The 20,528-nt window shown below is 33.8% G+C and overlaps 1 protein-coding gene across 1 annotated transcript; it reads right to left on the bottom strand.

Moving 5' to 3' along the window:
- Positions 1–7,980: 7,980 nt before the first annotated feature.
- Polr3K (RNA polymerase III subunit K) lies at positions 7,981–20,243 on the bottom strand. The gene is made up of 2 exons (XM_076474624.1): positions 20,121–20,243; positions 7,981–8,319 (listed from the first exon to the last, which is right to left on the bottom strand). Exons 1-2 carry the CDS (start codon positions 20,241–20,243, stop codon positions 7,981–7,983), a joined length of 462 nt encoding a protein of 153 aa, XP_076330739.1.
- Positions 20,244–20,528: the final 285 nt, after the last annotated feature.

Below are 20,528 nucleotides of genomic sequence, written 5' to 3'. Positions count from 1 at the left end.
AGTTCTTCCTTTTGATTTTATTTTACTTGACTGTTCAGTATTAATATTCTATTTATATACACATATATATATTTGAGAAATGTATACAAAAATAGTTTACAATTTAAATAATTTCAAATCAGTCTTAGAATTAACCCTTTTCAGATTATAATATTATGACATGCAAGAGGTGTTGTTTCTTTTATTTGAAGATTCAGCAAGCATCCATTGCTTCCAATTGTTCATAATTATGAAACTATAGTTGATGTCAACATTGTAAAGTTTGCTACATTCATTGGTAAACAAAGTTTTAAGATCTAGATTGCTTGGTATATACATGGATCTTGTTTGTAGTGTTTGATGACAAGTTGGAAGTTTTGTTTTTTATATACTATGGAATAGCTTCAGTAAGCCAGCTCAATGTCAGTAAATGAGATGCCGACATAAGTTAGTAGCCATTTATTGAAAAACACAAAATGGCATCTGCTATACATTTATGTAGGAAATGTCACCAGTTATGTGAATAAGGACTGCTCATGGAAGAAATCTCTACTGAATGGCAAACAATATCAATAAGACTATTCATAAATTGAAGGTCATCATTTGCAAAACATTGTAATTAACATAACAAGTGAATTCTAAAATAATGGCAGAGTCATCATATTAATGAGGTTGTCAGGATGATGATAGAAAAAGAGAATTTGGGCCTCATGCACTTGTCACCTACCTTCAGATCCCTTTTTCTGCAGGCTCAATACTGTCTAGTACAGTGTTCTCCATATGAGACATTAACAGTTATAGGCCTACAATAATAAGAAAGCTAAAAACTTACTGGCAAAGTCATGGCATAATCACAGGGTCTTGTATATTGTTTAGTCTTCCTTAGACTATGGCATAATATTGCTGATGTTTGATCATGTGAGTGTATGTATTACATTTCCTTCTGTGAAGCACCCTAGAATGTATGGTGTTCATTAACAATAAATGGAACACACTGGATGCATGAACCTCAAAGAGAAACAAAAATAGATACCAGTTATTAACATATATGCAAATACAAGTGTTGGATTTTTTTTCTTTCTTATATATCATCCAGGAAAATTGCATACAGCAGCTATTTTTGTACAGAGAACCAATGAAAGTTATATCAGGATATATTCTGAAATAAACTGAATGTTTTCAACACACGTCAACAAAGGGCTTAAATTCAGAAAATGATCTGTAATATTGGTGTAAATATGCCATCACACATTATACAAGCTGCCTACACAGGATGCTTCTGCTGATCAGAATCCAGATATCGATGAAAGAGTTCATCGTGCTTTACTCACAGAAAATTTTGATTTTGTTACTGACTCACTACATCATTCCAATACAGGATGGCTTGGGGATATGTTCCAAATATTCTTTAAGACTCTGGAAAAAACGGGTTGAAAAGTTTACATTATCTGATGGGGTCAAAATAATGTGCCTTACTTTTTACAGTATTTATTAATCTGGTACTCAATTGAAAAGGTAACAGACCTTTGCCCTCTAAATGCTACTGGCATTCATTCTGAAAAATGCATTTACCAAGGCATCAAAATTATACTGTGGGAAGATAATCATGCAGTTTAAAGTCCAGTCACACCAGTCAAGAGCATCTTATATTAATGAGTTTTTTTGTGCTGAATAGTTCAAGTATATGAGAAATTATGTCATAGAATATGTACATTTCTAAGTGTCAATGATAAAGCAAAGGTGGATTATGGTTAAATCAGTTAGAAACTGTCCACAGGTGCTTACTGAGAAAAACCACTTCCATCAGTAAAATCAGTGTAAAGGGCTCTTGATCATGATGTACAACATAAAGGTTCATTCACCCCAACTGTGTGTATTTGAATGCTGATATTCCAGCAGATAACAGCATAAGTTTCTACACTGCTTAAGTCACCAAGACTTTGAAGGATTCCACACTCCAAGTGAGTTAACTCTTTTGTCATGCTCCAGAATAAATGGAGTTAATCCAGTCATTGGATGTTAAAAGTAATCCACTCTTGATGATATTTAGTGATGGTGGTTCATACCAAAGACTCGGATACAGAAGTGTAAAACTCTCATTTATATATGTTTTCAAATACAGTTCAATCCCATTAATACTATCTTGGTTACAATGAACAATACTACGAAGTCCCTTAAAATACCACTGTAAATAAACATGGCTTAAAATGAAGTTGCTTACTATAAAACCCTATTTAGAGTACACTGTTTTTGTAATATTTTTTCACACTCACAACAAACACTTCTTTTTCTTTCACAAGCTGGGAAATCATTTGCAGGTTTAGCATGATTAGTCATTGCAAAATGACATCCACAAATTCATGAATAAAAACTATTAAATAGTGACATTACAATTTTCAATAAATTGGAACATTTATGTCAGTGAAGCAGCACTTAATGCACCATCTTTAAGATGACAGCAACTTGTGTTCCTACTAAATAGCATGCTCTATTGCTGGACTACAATGTCCAAATGATCGAAGCTGTCCAGTAGTCCAGTATTCACCATGGTGTGTCTGTTTAAAATTCAATGTGAAACCTGGTATACTGTCTATACTTTTGAAGAAAAAGTATTAATACAATAAAATCAAACCAATCTGCAAAAATTTCCAGTTTTTATAAGAGAATGATGATGAGCAAGCATAATTAAAATGATTTATTAATGCAAATTTAATAAATATTCTGATCAGCAGGTTCTTTCTCCAAGTAAAAGCCACAGAACTGGGACAAAAATTGAATCATTCCACTTTCAAAGCCAGCAATGGTTGCTGGAAAGATTCAAGTCTCAATGTGGTATCACCTATAAATTGGTGTTTGGTGAAGTTCCTGCTGTCAGCAATAATATGGCTGGTGACTGGGTGTTAACCTTGTGACCAGTGATAATCGAAGACTATGCTCTAAGATACATTTCTAATGTTGATGAAACTGAATTATTTTTTCATTTGATGCTTGATAAGATTTTAACATTTAAAAATGAAGTCTGTTTGGAAGGAAAGAAAAACAAAGAAAGAACCACCATAATGTTGTGCACAAATATAAATGGATCAGAAAAACTGATACTATTCATTATAAGAAGATCAAAGACATTGCAGTGTTTGAAGAATGTGAACCTTTTACCTTTCGATTATCAGGCAAACAAAAAAGCATGGATGGATAGTAATTTATTCAGAGATTGGATACACAAATAACAAAGCTTGATTTTAAGAAAAATCCTCATGTCCATTGACAATGAACCAGCATCGACTGAAAACAGGCTGTACAGAAAATGCTGGTGTCTATCGATTCTGGAATAAATCTGCCAACAATCAACATCAAAAACACAATTGATATGCTACATTCATCATGGCAGAAAGTTACAAAATTGACCATTGCCAACTGCTTCTGTAAAGTGTCATTTTCCCTTGTGCAAAATACTGTGCAGTCTCATCATAGAGAGTGAAGTTGATGTCAGTGCTGATAACTATAATTCCAGTGAAACTTATAAACTTCTAATAAGATCCCAATGAAGAAGTTGGCTGTCTCTGGGAGAGCCTATCTTGACACTTCAAGTTTCCTGAAATACCATTTTTGGATTATGTGGATGTAGACAATGAAAATGAAGTTTGTGGATTGCCATCTGATGATGACATTGTTTCTTTCATACTGGAACATCAAAATAATGATCAGGATGAGGAAAATAATGAAAATGTCACTTCATTGCTGAAGGGCTTCCTGCTAGTGCAGCAGTATATTTTAGTATTTACCATACTAAAATCAGGGGTTCAATTCCCCTCAGTGAGCTCAGCAGATAGCCCAATGTGGTGGCTTTGCTATAAGAAAACACATACTCATTGCTGAAGAAGTGCCTTCAAAGTCACAAGCCAAGGACTGCTTAGTAAAGCTGTGCAGTAACTTCGTCTCACCAAAATATTCAAAACGGCAATTTTTATGCAGCTGTTGCTGATTGAAGATATGTTTTTTACACTGTGTTTGGGTCATCTTCAAACCAAGGTAAAAGATCTTATTAAGCAAGATATTTGTCTTTGCAAGTAGAGTGACATAATTCTGTCTTGACACATTGATGCTGTAAATTATCCTCTTTAGTTGAAAATAAAGATTGGAAGCTTAATTTTTCTTACATGTATTTCAGTCTGATGCAAGATTACAAAAACAAAAAATAACATTATATTGTGGTACATTGTAATTATGGAAGCCATATTTTTGTGAAAATGCCCTCTACTGACCAATTGGTTATAACTAACTACTGTTATAATGTACTAACACTCCTATGAAAAGTGCGGCCTAATAGGCCCCAGAGCAACTTGAAAGGTTATTAATATTAGGCTAATAATTTTGTATTTAAATGAAATTGCCATTTAAATCCATTAATGAATGGATTAATGAGATTCCCACTGTCCCTATCTACTATCTAGTGAAACCACAGCCAGGGGAACGGGCTTGAAGAAATCAGGATTAGAAACGTCTTTTCGTAGGAGTGTTAATTTTCTGGGTTCCTTGATATGTTATCAAAAGATGTGATTGTATTTAGGTTGACATGCAGATTGCAGTAAGAACAGCTCCAGCACACAGTTGGACAAGTTCTGTGGAATGAATTATGTCTGTATTGAATCTTGCATTATCATTAGCTAAATATTCAGTGGCATTGAACAACTTCTGAAGTCTTGTTTGATGATGGTGGATATTGGGAAAAAAACTTATCAGTATCCTGAAATCATTGCACCATGACAGAAGTGTGTAACTATTGACTGACTTATTCTCTGTCAGTTCAGTAAAGTTCAGTTGAAAGGAAAATCCCTCACAAATGGCTGTCCATCATCTGATGAAGAAGTTAAAACTCTTAGGGAAAGTAATCTGGCAAACAAAATTGGATGCATAAATATTTAGAGGATCAATGCTGTTGTCATCACTATACGCTACTGATATGCCTTGTGAGAACAAGGAATGTCATGGGGGGTGAATAAATCCAAATGGGCCAATTCCATGATTAACAGATCCTTTACTAATCACTACAAAAAATCAATACCTCCCACTTGAATAAGTGATCAACTCTGAAACTACGATCTTCTAATTCCCAAGAAATGCTGGTTGCTGTCACACAAGCTTAACAGTTAAAAGTTCTCCAATTCCAAATTCTGAATACTGCAAAACCAAATAAGGAAATAGTTCCTGTATATAAGATTTGTGTGCATTGTATAAAATTTCTTTTGAACTGCTCTTCCCCCCCCAATCATTTGCCATAATCTTGACAAGCTCATAAATATTATGACATGCATGTTATTATTAAGAATCATCTTTTGATAAAGGATTAGCTTTCTAGCAATGTGTAAACAATGTTGTTTTTAAACCAAAGCTGCTCCTGTTTGACATCAATACATTATATGTGTTGTTTCCTTGAATTTCTGCAGTCATTCACTTTCTTTTGACAGAGATGTAAGATGGCATGTCCAGTACACAGAATGTGACACACACCATCAGATGTATGGAATGTATTAAAATATGGTGCATTTATATAAAGAATGCCTTGACATATCAGGAATTCCAATCATTGAGAAGGACCCTAATGAAATACAAACGTACATGTGGTGTACCAATATACGTGAAAGATAAGGGTCATATTAAACTAAGGTAATGAACATAAAATATCCTAGAATATGGCTATATTAAAGCATGGCACACATTTATATTAACCTGTAAATTTAGAATGAGCACTTTCAACAATTTTTTGAATTTGCTTCATACTTTTGACTTCCATTTGACTGGAACAGAAGACTTGTTTCTTCACAGATCTCATAATGCAATTATTGGCTGACAATCACCAATGTTTTAACATTTTTGTCATGTTTCTTTGAAACCCTATTGGGAGTGATGACACTTAGCATCATCTAGCTGAAGGAATCACTGCTAGGATTAAATATACAGATCAAAGGTGATATTAACCAGGCCAATTAATATTAACTTGCAATGCAGAATATCTTCCTAATCATATCTATTTTCATTTACAGATGATCACCTTCATGTAACTGCCTCTGTTCAGTTTCGTCTAGATTGTTGATCACGTGTGGAGCTCCCATTTTATGCATCATCTCTGCCTATTTCCAATTTGTGTTGCCACATGGACTAAAGAATGCTGCAAAAAGTGCAGAACATGTCACAAAATTCAAAATGGTGCTGCCTAGATGCAATTCTGTTACATGAAAAACCAATCCAGTCCCCAAAAGGGTGACAAAATAACTTAGAAGTGTGTGTTATTAGAACTAATTGAGTGTTGAACTCTTCATGGAACTGTGGATACATCCAATCAAGTGTTTGCTGATATGAATAACATCCAACTGCTGTCTGAGAGAGGAAGACAGTCACATGATAATACAAGCAATGTACAAAAAGAAAAGAAAAGGAAAGAATCTTATGAACTTTATTACTATTGTCCACTAAATATAATTTGCTTACGTACCTGTAAGTAAACAAATTGATGCTCATTTGAGGGGTGGAACTGCTTGTGAACAAAGAGTAGGGGCAGGAATATTAAGCTCAGTGTTGATATGTACAAGACCAACATAGAGCCCTGCATGTTGGGATCAGGGATTTTTTAAAGCAGGTATCTCTGTTTATTTTCTGTCACTGTTAGGTACCACCTGTAGTACATGTATTACACTTTGAGTAACATTGCTACATGTCATTGTTACTAACTCTGGAGAAAGTTCAATGTGTTGATTAAGAATTGTTTTATAAAAATTCTTATCACTGTGATAGGATATTAAATAAACAACTATACAAATGATACAATATTATGAAACTGTATGCATGTGTCAAATAAATGTGTGATAATACAATAGGGAGAAGAAAAATGTTGGAAATTTAGTAAGTAAACTAGATTCTATACTCTATAGACAGGACTTGTTTTATATGTATATACCATGGTATTCTGTCTTGTGGTATGATAATATTTGTTCTAAACTTATTTTTTCTTCTGAATATGTGCAGATTTCATATACATTGGTTAAGAAAATCATTAAATTGATATAGTTTTGTTACCTATGCTCTTTTGTTGGTCTCAAAAAACAACAACAAACGCTCACTGATGCTAAAGGAGAACACTGCTTGATAGCAATATCCTTCAGTGGTTGTTCAGGTGATAATGAGGTTACATCCTTCACCATTCTTGAATTAGAACACTGTAATAAGATTGTTCTGGGTAATTAAGAAATGTTGCATTTGGTCTGTATGGAACTTCATCTCAACTTAGAGTACTGTATATGTTTAAACACTTGGATATAAAAGGGCTGTTGAAAGTGATTGTCTGGCATGAAAACTGCAAGTATACACATTGACTCTGTGTTTGATTGTGCATTTTATTCTACATTTGTATCTAGCTTTATTATTCTGTTTAACACCAACTCAATTAAGTGGCTTAGTTATATAGTTATATTCCATAATCTATAACTCTAATGAATCTCCTGTTATTTAGCAGACTTATTGAATAGGTTGAATGAATACTCAGTTTGTCTGAATATATGACATACATATATTATCTTCAAGATATTAGAGCTGTTAGAAAAAGATTACTTTTACCATAAACATCTTCCTCTTCAGGTTCATTATAATTTTTTAATATGCACAGATCTGAAAGAATAAAATCAAACAAGTTGTATTCTGTTTTGGCATCATTAATGTAATTTGGGGAAAAAAAAGTTCCACAATGTATAAAAATATTAGATTCATACTTAACATTTAACTTTCATTAGAATTTATCTTTTATATGACCCACTTACTTTAAACAAAACATTTTACTAAACCATTTACATCTAATAACAAATTCCTGGTGATTATAAGTATAAAACTGTCAGATGGTAACCAAGGAAATAACATGGCATTTCTTACACCATAGCAACTATTCTTCATTCTGGGTTTAGCTACAGGTGCAATATACCATGAGCAATACATAATCCTTAGCTTGTTTAAGTGTTAATCCCGCCATTGATGTCCACATTGAGGATTGCAACATTTATAAAAAGTTGTCATGGGTTCATCAGCTGAACGAGTCTGTATCTGCATGAAAAAAGCACGGCCATGGTTACATTTAGGACAGGTTTCTTCAGTTGAGTCCACATTTTCCCAAGCAGCAGCTCCACCTAATACATCATCTACTTCCTTTAACTTAGGATATTTTCTGTTAGTGATACGTTGTTTCACATTATGTACATAAGGACAGGTACTACAAGCAAACCTATAACACTGAGGACCCTCCTCAACTACTAATATGTTTGCACACGTTGGGCAGAACAATAGCATTTTTTTCTCTCTCTACAAATAATTGGTGGAAAAACAAAATTTAAATTTCCCTGGGTTTTCTTTTCTTTTTAATAAAACAAGTCTCAATGTCTTTCAATTCCTACCATAAATTCTTCAAAGTCTGACTACAAAATCATCTTGCTGAGTAATAACACAATCTATAAGTAAATAAATAAAACAAGCAACTGTTAAACTATTTTTATGTGTGCAAGAAATAAAACTTGCAGCAATGTAATCAAAATACCTTTGAACAAAGATTATAAAATTTGCACTAAAAAAGTAAAAACAAAATTAATCTATATGAATAACTTGTGTTCATTCTAGAACTAGACAATTACTAGAATTTCATAACGAATAATCATCAGGTTCATTAATTAGTTACAATTAACTAATCCATTACTTTTACATAAACTTGGATAGTTAGAATAGTCAAAGATAGTAATAATGAAAAATATCAATTTTAATTAACTTATTAATTTCTTGCACCATGGTACTAATTAAACTGAACAACCTTGAATTTATCAAAAATAATACTGAGAGATAATAATAGCAATATTTTGATTACTTGAGTAATTGGAATAATAAAAAACAATTGATTATTTTCATGAAATTACTCAATTTAATAATAATTTCAATTACTCAATTACTTCAGATAACAATAATAGGAAACATTAACTTCCAAGTAGTTTACTGTTTTCATGACATTAATTGAACTGACCATAAATTTGAATAATAATTTCTACTTCATGTGAAATAATCATGTAAGTGATACTTATTAGCAATCCATTATATTTTAAAATTAATTATCTAGCTCTAAACTTCATGCATTGCAGAAATTGTGTTCAGTCTTCTATATCACTCCAATGTGGTAATATGTCATATACCATTACACCAGCCTACAGTGAAAATAGACTGCATCGTGGTAAAGATGAAAATCCTGTTTTGAAGAGTTAGATCTAAATTTGGTTCAATACATAAATTTTAGTAGTAATTAACTTAAAATGTCATTTAAACATACAGATACCTGAGAGTTTACAAACTATTGCCTTTGATGCTCAAATCTAGAAGTTGTTGTTGTACTTTTATAAGAGGTCAAAGATCAGATATGTAAGCCTTTCATTCCTAGTAGATCAAAAGACAGTGACCTGGTGCCTGAGTACTGGATAGTTTTTAGCATGATGAGAGTTGCACTGGTAATTATAAGCAGTAGTTTAGTACTAAATAAAAAAAGGGGCCAGAATTTGAAATTTACTGCATAACTGTGTAAGGTGGAATCCCTTTAAAATGGTGGCATTATAGTTAAAAATAATAATTAAAAAATCCAATTTAGTATTATAGTATAGGTATTAGTACTGAAGTTTATAAAACATTGTTGTTGTTTTTTTTATAATGTATTTGCAGACATACTGGTTTCAAATTCAAGTCAAAGGAATAGATTTCTTCTTTTCTATATAAATTAATGCAACGAGTTCAGGTGAGCACTATTACTTATTAATATTCTACTAGTATGATTCCCAGGAAGGAAGAGTTAAAGATCTCGTATTTTCTCATGTGAAAAGGATATAGCTATAAGAAGTCTAAAAGCGTCAAATTATTTGAGTTTACACCTTGCATTACAAGACTATCCAACAGATTGATAAAATAAAGAAAATCTTCTGCTTTTGTTTTGTTTTTTGCTGTATTCTAAACACGATACTACTGGTAATATGACGGGACACACATCTGAGATTTGGAAAAAAGACCTTACCTAAAGTTTAACTTAGTTTAAGGGGAATATCGATGATTTTCCGATATATAAATGGCGGCTTTAAATGTTTACTTCAGGGTGATTGTGAAAGAGCCCTCAACAGCCTTAAACTGTAAATATAACGTATTTACGTACCAAATAGCTACCTGTCGTATAATACTAATACTAGTAGTAATAGTTCAAAATCTTCAATAACTAACCATACAGTTCATATGCTTCATAATTTATTATTATAAATCATCTAAAAATATTTGCTTACTTGGTTAGTATTTCATTCTTCAAAAGTTATAAACATAACGTTACGTTTAAATTAAGTAATAGTGAGTTTATAGGCTAAACCAACTTTTACAACTTTTCAGGTTTGTGTCACGATACACAAATTAGAATATTTTAAAATATCGATTACAAACACTTTATAAAACAGTGAACGCATACGTACGTGCGACTTCTTATATTTTAGAAGACAGTTTATCCAAAACGCGACACCTAGCGCCTTTTCCTTAAATATAAAATTAAAATATTCGCTCAATATTTGCATGAAGTAACAACAAAACTAAAAATGAAATAGCAACTTTCATTTTTATGAAAGTTATAGTTTTTACTATTTATTTATTAGTCTTTTATCGTTTAGTTCAACTATGAAGTTTTAGTTATATTAAAGGGCTAACTCAACTTATATCTAAAAGTATGGTGATTTTGAAAATGTTTGTATTATGAAACTATCACAAGCTTCTCTATCCGTGATATAAGGTCTAATTCAAAGCCCTTTAAGTATTAAAAAAATACGTGGTCAAAAATTGATGGCTAAACTGATAACTACACATAAAGAATTAATAAGAATTGTACAGCAATTGTCCATTAATTAACTAGCCAGACTGCGTTTTATGTTCAAACATCTAAGCGCGCCCTCTACATTCCGACACTGAGTTACACAACCCCTTTCACACATGTGGTCAACTTCCGGTCAGTTACCTCTTTCTTTCTTTGTAAACCTGACGATGACCGAAGAAGGTCGAAACGTTGTTCGTTCCTCTACGTAAAATATCTTCTCAACCCAAACGAGCCGTTTTTACATATATATGTTCAGCTTGGATCATGATGATGGATGAAACAAAATACGTGGTCTAGAATGAAACAGCTTAAACTTTTACTCATATTGTTTTGCCTAAAATACACAAACATCCAACAAGAACACTGCATATTTTTGTTTGAAGTTAAGCACAAAGCAGCACGATTGACTATTTGTACTCTGCCCACCATGGGTATCGAAACTCGGATTCTAGCATTGTAAGTCCGCAAACATACTGTTGTGTCACTAGGGGAAACACTGCATGTGTAGCTAGACTGATATTAACATACATGTTCATGCTTTGTTATTATAAAATACTGACACTATCTACATCCAGAGAAGTTATTAATTGTAAATTATATTACTAATTGAAACAACTCTGTACAACAGTAGTATGTTGGCTATTTCAGTCATTGATTATTATATGTGTACATGTATTCACTACTGAAATAACATGTAAGCATGCTCCATTCTTCAAATGTGCTCTACCATAAATAACTTATATGTTGTTTCAATGTTGATAACAGCATTATAATGATTATGTATTAAAGATAGAGCACTTAGTTATTCTTCAGTTTGTGTATATCTGATATAATTATTCAACTAGTGGAGGACTGACATTCACATGAACTTAGTGGCGAAGAATTTCAGTAACATAAATATATTTAGTACACTGAAGCACACTTTTAATCAATCAGCCGGTATCTGGGGCCTTTCCTGGAAAGATATAAAAAGACATCTTGTCTTCCATCAATGAAGCTTTTCATTAAAAACGTCAGGATTTGACAAGTCCTTCCTCTAAAAATCTATAGATTGTCTGATGTCAGAAATAGAAATTTAGTGTGTGAGTTTTGATGACATAAGTTTCTGAACTGATGCTGCTTGTTTTACATGCATATCAAATCTGGAAAAAAGATTACTCATAATGTAATCACGAAAAGGAACGGTTACTATGTTTTTACACTAATCCTTTACAAAACTATATTCTACATTTGCACGTTGGATTTGCTATTGACTAACTCGAGACATCTGACATTCGTATATGATTTATACAATATTATTGCTGTGCTTGAAAGTACGATGTCAATAACCTTCTGTGTTCACTTTTGGTGAAGTCATTTCTTTACAGCATTGTTTTATTTAGGAAACACTAGAAAATTTACAGAAGCGTCTTTCAAATAGTAAAGCTGTTAAACGAGAAATGAATTTGTAAGATTCCAGTATTTCTTTGATAAACCATGGCATTTTTCTTATCTTCAGTAGCCCAGTTGCCATTAGATATTTCAAAATTATCATCTACATATACAATAACTTCATGCATGTGAACTAAGAATGGGAGACATAAACAGAACTTTCCCCAGACTTCAATATCTCAACCTAACGTGTAATGCACATATTGAGTAGTGGAAAACGTGATGAACTGCTCCATATTAGGTGCTCTTTTGATATATTGCCTTTAATAGTAACCCACGTTTACTTGAGGATTTAATTGAAGTAATCATTCCTTTAAGTTGATCGATAATTTCATATTGGTGAAACTGAACATGAATTTATAATAGCAAGATTAAATAAGTGACTCGTGCAATGAGTGTATGTACAAGGTTTTGCTTTGAATATTTTATATTTGTTTTTGGACACTAGATCTTTCGCCATCTGTGATGGATGCTGCATCATACCATTGACAACACAATTCATGTGGAGATAATCCAACATCAGTCAATATCTTTGTAAGTGCACACACAATATCTGTTACTCTGGCTTAACAAACCAGTAAATTCTTCCCTAATTTTACAGTTGTCACTTACAAAGCAGAGAAATACTGGCAAATGTTCCACATTGTGAGAAGACATTTAATCAGAAAGAACGTAGCAAAATTCAACTTTTTTTACTTGATTACTAATTTTTATTCAATTTAAATCATATCTTATGACATTGAGGATGTTAATTTGTGAGTAGGGAGATAAATATGTACCATTTTTTTTTGCCTTGGGGTGATACAAGTGAGCTTTTAGTATTTCATCATTTCCAATACAATGTTTCAGGAAAACCAGAAAATTGCCAGAATTTTTGGAAGAACTTACATTTTTGACATTGCCACGAAGTACCAAGCCTTCTTTTTCTAAGCACAAAATGGCACAAACAGATTGATTGAGAATATGTTTAAGTCATACATGATTGAAGGGTGCTGTTGGTAATAGTATCAATTTTACTGAATGACGGATGTTCAATGGAACCCTTCGAAGCATCAGCAGCCTGCACAGAAACACGATAATAAAAAAATCAGTATGTTTGCTTTAACTATTACTAATTGTTACCTAGTTGTTAAACGATTTCTTGACAAATTTTATTTTATCACGTCGACTATGTACTGGAAGAAGGGTAGCACAAGGATCACAAAAAATACTATCTATTTTTGGGCTTTATGATAACCATGGGTATTTTCCTATCCAAGCTACTTTAAATTTTCAGTTATATCCATGAAACAGGAGTAGAAAAAGCATTTTTGGTTTGCTTGTAAAGATAGGAATATTTTTCAGTACTTGATATATTACTAACAGCTTAACAGTTTTCATTAAGTGATTCGCTCGTGTCAGTAAACTGTCAGTATCAATGAATGACCCAGTGATTGCAGAAATACTATGATAAATATTTGATTAGTCTATGGCTGCTATAGTTTAGTGCGATGATGATGGTCCAAGAAGAATGAAGTTGTTAGTACTTGAAGTATTTTGAGTAAAGTAGTTTGTATATCAGCAATGTCATTGTCAGATTTTGTTATGTACATGTGAATGAGCCAAGTTCTTTACAGTAGGTGTCTGTGACTTGTTGGCAATACATTTCAACAAGCAGCAACCATATACATTTGTTCAGAAATAATATATTAAAACAATTTAAATATATACACAAATGTTCATTACACACTAAATCAACACAGTTGTATCCAAAGTTTTAAATAGTTATTTTTTCCGTTGAAGTCGACACTGTCTCGTTCAGTTACTTTAAAAAACATATGACAAGACGAATTCTTCTTCTGTGATCTGTTATTACAATACGATTTGTGATAATTTCACTTACGTTACAACATTGGTTATCATAGTTGTATCCAGAACCTTAAAAAAAAGTCAAAGCTCACACAGGTTGTTTAATTTCTTTAGAACACAGTTAACGACAAAATTATTTATTTTTACTCTGTTATTAAAATACAGTTTGTGATACTTTTAACTTAGAGTGTGCTACTATATGCTCTTTATGGCTATACTCATAATTACTCAGTCCAGATCTATCTATCTATCTCTAATTAACTTTGTCTAACTTAACTTGAACTTCATTTTATATGCATATTTATACCTTGACGAAGGCCTATAACTTTCTACACACTGTAAGATATTATGATGCAATAATACTCAAGTAAAACAAAAATATTCTAGTAACATGGCACAATAATACAACAAGCACCAATTCACAACAGTTGATTGTTTATTTTTGATTTGTTGTTTTTTGAATTTCGCGCAAAGCAACACGAGTGCTATCTGCGCTAACCGTCCCTAATTTAGCAGAGTAAGATTAGAGGAAAGGCAGCTAGTCATCACCACCCACCACCTACTCTTGAGCTACTCTTTTATCAAATAATAGTGGGATTGACCGTCACATTATAACACTCTCACAGCTGAAAGGGCGAGCATGTTTAGCGCGACGCGTGCGCGAACCCGCGACCTTCACATTACGAGTTGAACGCCTTAACCCATCTGACCATGCCAGGCCGCATAACAGTTGAACTACACAACATATGATTTGTATGCAGCTGTATAAACAAACCTGCAATAAACTATCACTTCTGAAAGTTGGTGAATTTAACATTTTCGCAATACTTGAAGCATTTAAATCACAAGATTCACATTTACCTTAAACCGTTATTTACAGTTAAAGGTAATCACTAAAAAAATATAGTGCAATAGTGTCAACCTCACAAACTTCACATTGACCACTGGAACCAAAGAAAGTTGTTGTAATTAGAAGTGTCTGAAAACAAAAGTACGTAGCAATTTTGAAAAGGCTACAAAAAATACATAGCTTTAACATGACATTGTAGTTTATATGATACAAAATATATGGTGAAAAGTGTTGCACATATCCATATATATAGAATAATTATAATATCATACATAGGTATTAATGGTAAATTTTGTTTTCTTTCAAATTTTGTAATGCATACTGGGAGGATTTACATATTTTGATAAAAAAGAAAGATAGAACACCTGTACACTCCAGATAAATATAAAAAAATATATATATTTTTTATCTAAACTAATGTTTCACTTGCGTGGCTTCTTCAGAGTTGTTACAAATGGGTGTTTGACATTAGCATATTCGTAAAATTATAAAACTGCTTGTAACGTTCTACTTCTTGAACATGTCTTGACATATTAAGATTGCTTTTCTTTACTTTTATCAAAACAGGTATTCATGGATTAAAGACAAACTTTGTAATTTAAAACACCAGTTAAATGTATAGCACAACATTTGGATTGTTTTGTTTGTTTTTGAATTTCGCACAAAGCTATCGAGGGCTATCTGTGCTAGCCGTCCCTAATTTAGCAGTGTAAGACTAGAGGGAAGGCAGCTAGTCATCACCACCCACCGCCAACTCTTGGGCTACTCTTTTACTAAGGAATAGTGGGATTGACCGTGACATTATAACGCCCCCACGGCTGAATGGGCGAGCATGTTTGGCGCGACGGGGATGCGAACCCGCGACCCTCAGATTGCGAGTCGTACACCTTAACACGCTTGGCCATGCCGGGCCCTCAACATAAGGTAACTACTCTAATTGTATGTCATGGACTATCTTAGCTTTTAAAGCAGGAAGTCTACATAGTACTGTGCTTTTGTCGTGCGCAGACAGCCCTCGAGTATCTTTACACGAAATTCAAACCAAACCAAACCAAACTTTTGTCATCACGTGCCGATCCTTTTATGACAAAAAATAAAAAAAAAACATTTGCGTAGGTATTTCAATCTGTTTAGTAAGAAGTGTCGAAGGTCGAGCTTAGGGTATTTGCCAGTGTTTAAGACGATATTGTTTACTCTTAAGACAATGCCTGATTTTACTCCTCGTCTTATACAATATAACAATTGTTATATTGTTGCGTTCTGTTACTAAAACTTTTCGAATTTTTTCGTTGTTTTAATCGAGTATTATTACATCAGGATGTGTAACATTGCATAGAATCCTTTAGATTACTTTCGAGGTATAAATACGCGTTGAAAGATCGTTATTTGTATCTAGATTATGTGATTGTGAGTTTAGCGATAAAGAGTATATAGTGATAATTTTTAGAATTAAATTATCAAACTGTATTGTCATAACAAAGCAGAGAAGTATAATCAATCTTGTCAATTGTGTTCTGAAGTAATTGAACCAACCTGTGTGAATATTGACTGAAAAGAGGTGATTATTTAACCTCTGGATACAACTGTGATAACCAACCGTTTAACGAATATTTGTACATACATTTGCCTTGTAAAGAATTTAGTCTACAAAACCTGACAGTAGGAATACGGCTTTGAACTTCCAATTATGAAGTGTCAACAGAAGCAATTCCATGTGACTATTCCAAGTCAAAATAGTGCTGTTGTTTCATCAGAAGAATGTAGGCTACAAAGAAAACGTTGAATATCATAAGCAGCTGCGCTACTTCTATATAAGTATAATCTTTTCACATTGCAAAAGTAGGGAGTTCAGTAGAACCCCTTCGAACCTCCCCTGCGTACGTGCGTGAGATGAAATAAGTAAAAAACTCCGAAAATACTAAACCGCAAGAAGCCAATAAAACAAAATTTGATGCCAATAGAAAAAAAAAACTGCCTAAAACTTCTTAGAAACAGTGAAGACACTGCCTTTTACAGAGCTGATAAAGGAAACTGTCGTGAATCTACCAACCGAACAGTGTGATTTCTTAATGGTAAATACATATTGAATGATAGGTCTAAGTTTATTTACTTAAACACTGACTTCAACTAAATTTACAATAAGGAATTAAGTAAACAACTCAAAATAGTATTAAAGGAATAAATTATTAATTTTAAACTTACAAGTTGTTGCACCAACGGTTTACCGAAAGTCCATAAAATTCAATAACATTACATCATTTTATAACTATTTTAAACCATAACTTTCGTAAATTTTCAACTGTATTGTTTACGGTGATGGTGATGACTAACTGCTTTATCTCTTTCACTAAATTAGGGACGGCTAGCGCAGATAGCTCTCGTGCAGCTTTGCGCGAAATTTAAAACAAACCAATCCACTTGAGTTTCCAAAACAAGCACCCAGTTAAAAACACTTCACACCTCCCACAATGATCACATAGTGTAGACTTTTGTTTGTTTGTTTTGGAATTTCGCACAAAGCTACTCGAGGGCTATCTGTGCTAGCCGTCCCTAATTTAGCAGTGTAAGACTAGAGGGAAGGCAGTTAGTCATCACCACCCACCGCCAACTCTTGGGCTACTCTTTTACCAACGAATAGTGGGATTGACCGTCACATTATACACCCCCACGGCTGGGAGGGCGAGCATGTTTAGCGCGACGCGTGCGCGAACCCGCGACCCTCGGATTGTGAGTCGCACGCCTTACGCGCTTGGCCATGCCAGGCCCATAGTGTAGACAGTAACGCCGTTATGTATAGTTTTGATTCACAAACATATTCCCTTAAAAGCCTTGTCATGAGTCAATATAACGTACTATAGAAATTATTTCGCAAGACTCTAAATGAGAATCAACATAAAAATGAAACATCTAGTCGAACTGTTACAGCTAGCCACATATAGTTGCTTTCAATAGAGATATTTGTACTTTCTAACTTACACGGACTTGTTGTATGGAAACCCATTATCGGGCACTTTAGTCACTCTTTTCTTAAATCGCATAGAACAACACGCCATAGTCACTTCATTATATAAGTTTTCTTTTTGACTTAGATATGTACTTTACTGTTTTATTTGTCAAGATAAACAACCAAATTCTTCTAACATATAAACAATCTACAAAGAGAAAATATTTAAAAAAATTACACATCAGACACATCTCCCCCATCAGACTTCGCCACTATAATTCGCAGAAAAACTCCACACAGCGGAAGTGATGGAAACTGATTTTTTAATTAAGTAATCGATCAAAAACTATACACGCTAAACAAGCTTCCTACGTTTAGCCTACACTGTATGCATCACAGAAAATATCGATGAAGAATTTGCACATTTAGTTCACTGCCTTACTAACATAAATCTGTTCTTTGTTACAGCTGTTGTACAAACTAAACAAACTAAGAAAAACACAGACACGTCAAAAAACACAAAAACAATCTGCAAAACAAATGAAATCTAATAATTTGCATTATCCCACATATAGATATTACACTGCGCGCTACCTTTACGGGCCCGGCATGGCCAGGTGGGTTAAGGCGTTCCCTTCGTAATCTGAGGGTTGCGTGTTCGAATCCCGGTCGCACCAAACATGCTCGCCCATTCAGCCGTAAGAGTGTTATAATGTTACGGTCAATCCCATTATTCGTTGGTAAAAAATAGCGCAAGAGTTTGGCGGTGTGTAGTGATGACTAGCTGTCTTCCCCCGAGTCTTACACTACTGAATTAGGGACGGCTAGCGCAGATAGCCCTCTAGTAGCTTTGCGCGAAATTTAGAAACAAACAAACAAAGGTACCTTTGAGATATCGAGCTGCTACCGCTTGACAGCAAAAATACAGCGGCGATATTGTTGTCGCTTTAAATGATAAATATAGCAGCGCTACCGCTACTTTCGAAATTGACATTTTTCACGATAATTTGTTTTTGGATAATGTAATAAAGAAAAATGCAGATTTATTGGCAAATGGTATTATTTTATTGCTACAATAACACATTAAAAATTATTAGAAAAGCTTATCCATATTTATACAGTCTTCAATACATTAAATAATAGTTGTTGGTTGGAATTTCGCACAAAGCTACTCGAGGGCTATCTATGCTAGCCGTCCCTAATTTAGCAGTGTAAGACTAGAGGGAAGGCAGCTAGTCATCACCACCCACCGCCAACTTTTGGGCTACTCTTTTACCAACGAATAGTGGGATTGACCGTCACATTATAACGCCTCCACGGCTGGGAGGGCGAGCATGTCTGGCGCGACTTGGGCGCGAACCCGCGACCCTCAGATTACGAGTCACACGCCTTACGCGCTTGGCCATGCCAGGCCCATTAAATAATAGTATCTATAGGTTTGGTTTGTTTTTGAATTTCGCGCAAAGTTACTCGAGGGCTATCTGCGCTAGCCGTCCCTAATTCAGCAGTGTATAGTGTATACCAACGAATAGTGGGATTGACCGTCACCATATAACGCTCCTACTGCTGAAACAGAGAGCATGTTTGGTGTGATGGAGATTCGATCCCGCGACATATCTAAAGGAAAAGATCTAATACATATATATAAAACATAGCCATGTCGTGGTGGTTAGATGACTTGAGTGGTATTCTGAGTCACGGATTCGAATCACCGTCCCTCCACACATGCTCGCCCTTTCAGCTGTAGAGACGTTATGATGTGCAGTCTATTCCATTATTCGTTGGTATAGGAGTAGCCCAAGAGTTGGTGGAGGGTGGTGATGACTAGCTGCCTTCCTTCTAGCCTTTCACTGCTAAATTACGGAGGACTAAATGAGCTAATATTAAATAAAGAATCTTTAATGTTAGAAGGTATTACGTCTCTTCTGATTTGTTCAATTATACTATTGTTTTAATTAGTTATTGACTTCATTAGCATCAGCTTTTCGAAATTGTTGAAAAACTGTGCTCTACAGCTGCACGCGATGGAATGGGTGTACTGAAGTAAATAAAGAAAGATTTAACAGCTGATGAAGAGAACATGTTTGATTCTATATCATTTGAAGTAGACTGTTCTTAGGAACAGTGTTATTTTATCTTTTACTTTGGGATGAATTACTTACAGATTTTCTTTGTTGCTTAAAGCACATGAAGAAATATTCATCGTCATTTTCCTCAGTGCTCAAAAATAACGGAAATTCACTTAAATCAGCATTTGCTGAACTCTCATAATCGCTATCTTCCATCTTTTTTGAAAGATTTTAACCATCTTTTCTTTCTTGTAGTTTCTTTTCCAGCGTTAGAGCAAATCCAAATCAGTTTAAACTAGGGGAGAAAAGCAGCTGCGAGAACGTGATCCTCTATCACAAAAGCAGCTTAAAGCACTTCTCATTTCCTGAAATCAAAGCATTAACAAGTGACTTGCAAGTTTGGAGTGGTTTACCATAAAGATATTGTTTGCGGTAAGTGCTGGCAAAAGTAGTAGCATATGGACCTTAGTTTCATTTTGAAGTTGTAGCAGAATTACTATT

Source organism: Tachypleus tridentatus, chromosome 13, assembly GCF_004210375.1.
Source record: "Tachypleus tridentatus isolate NWPU-2018 chromosome 13, ASM421037v1, whole genome shotgun sequence".
NCBI classification, from domain to species: Eukaryota; Metazoa; Arthropoda; class Merostomata; order Xiphosura; family Limulidae; genus Tachypleus; species Tachypleus tridentatus.
This window is presented reverse-complemented; position numbering and strand designations above follow the sequence as displayed.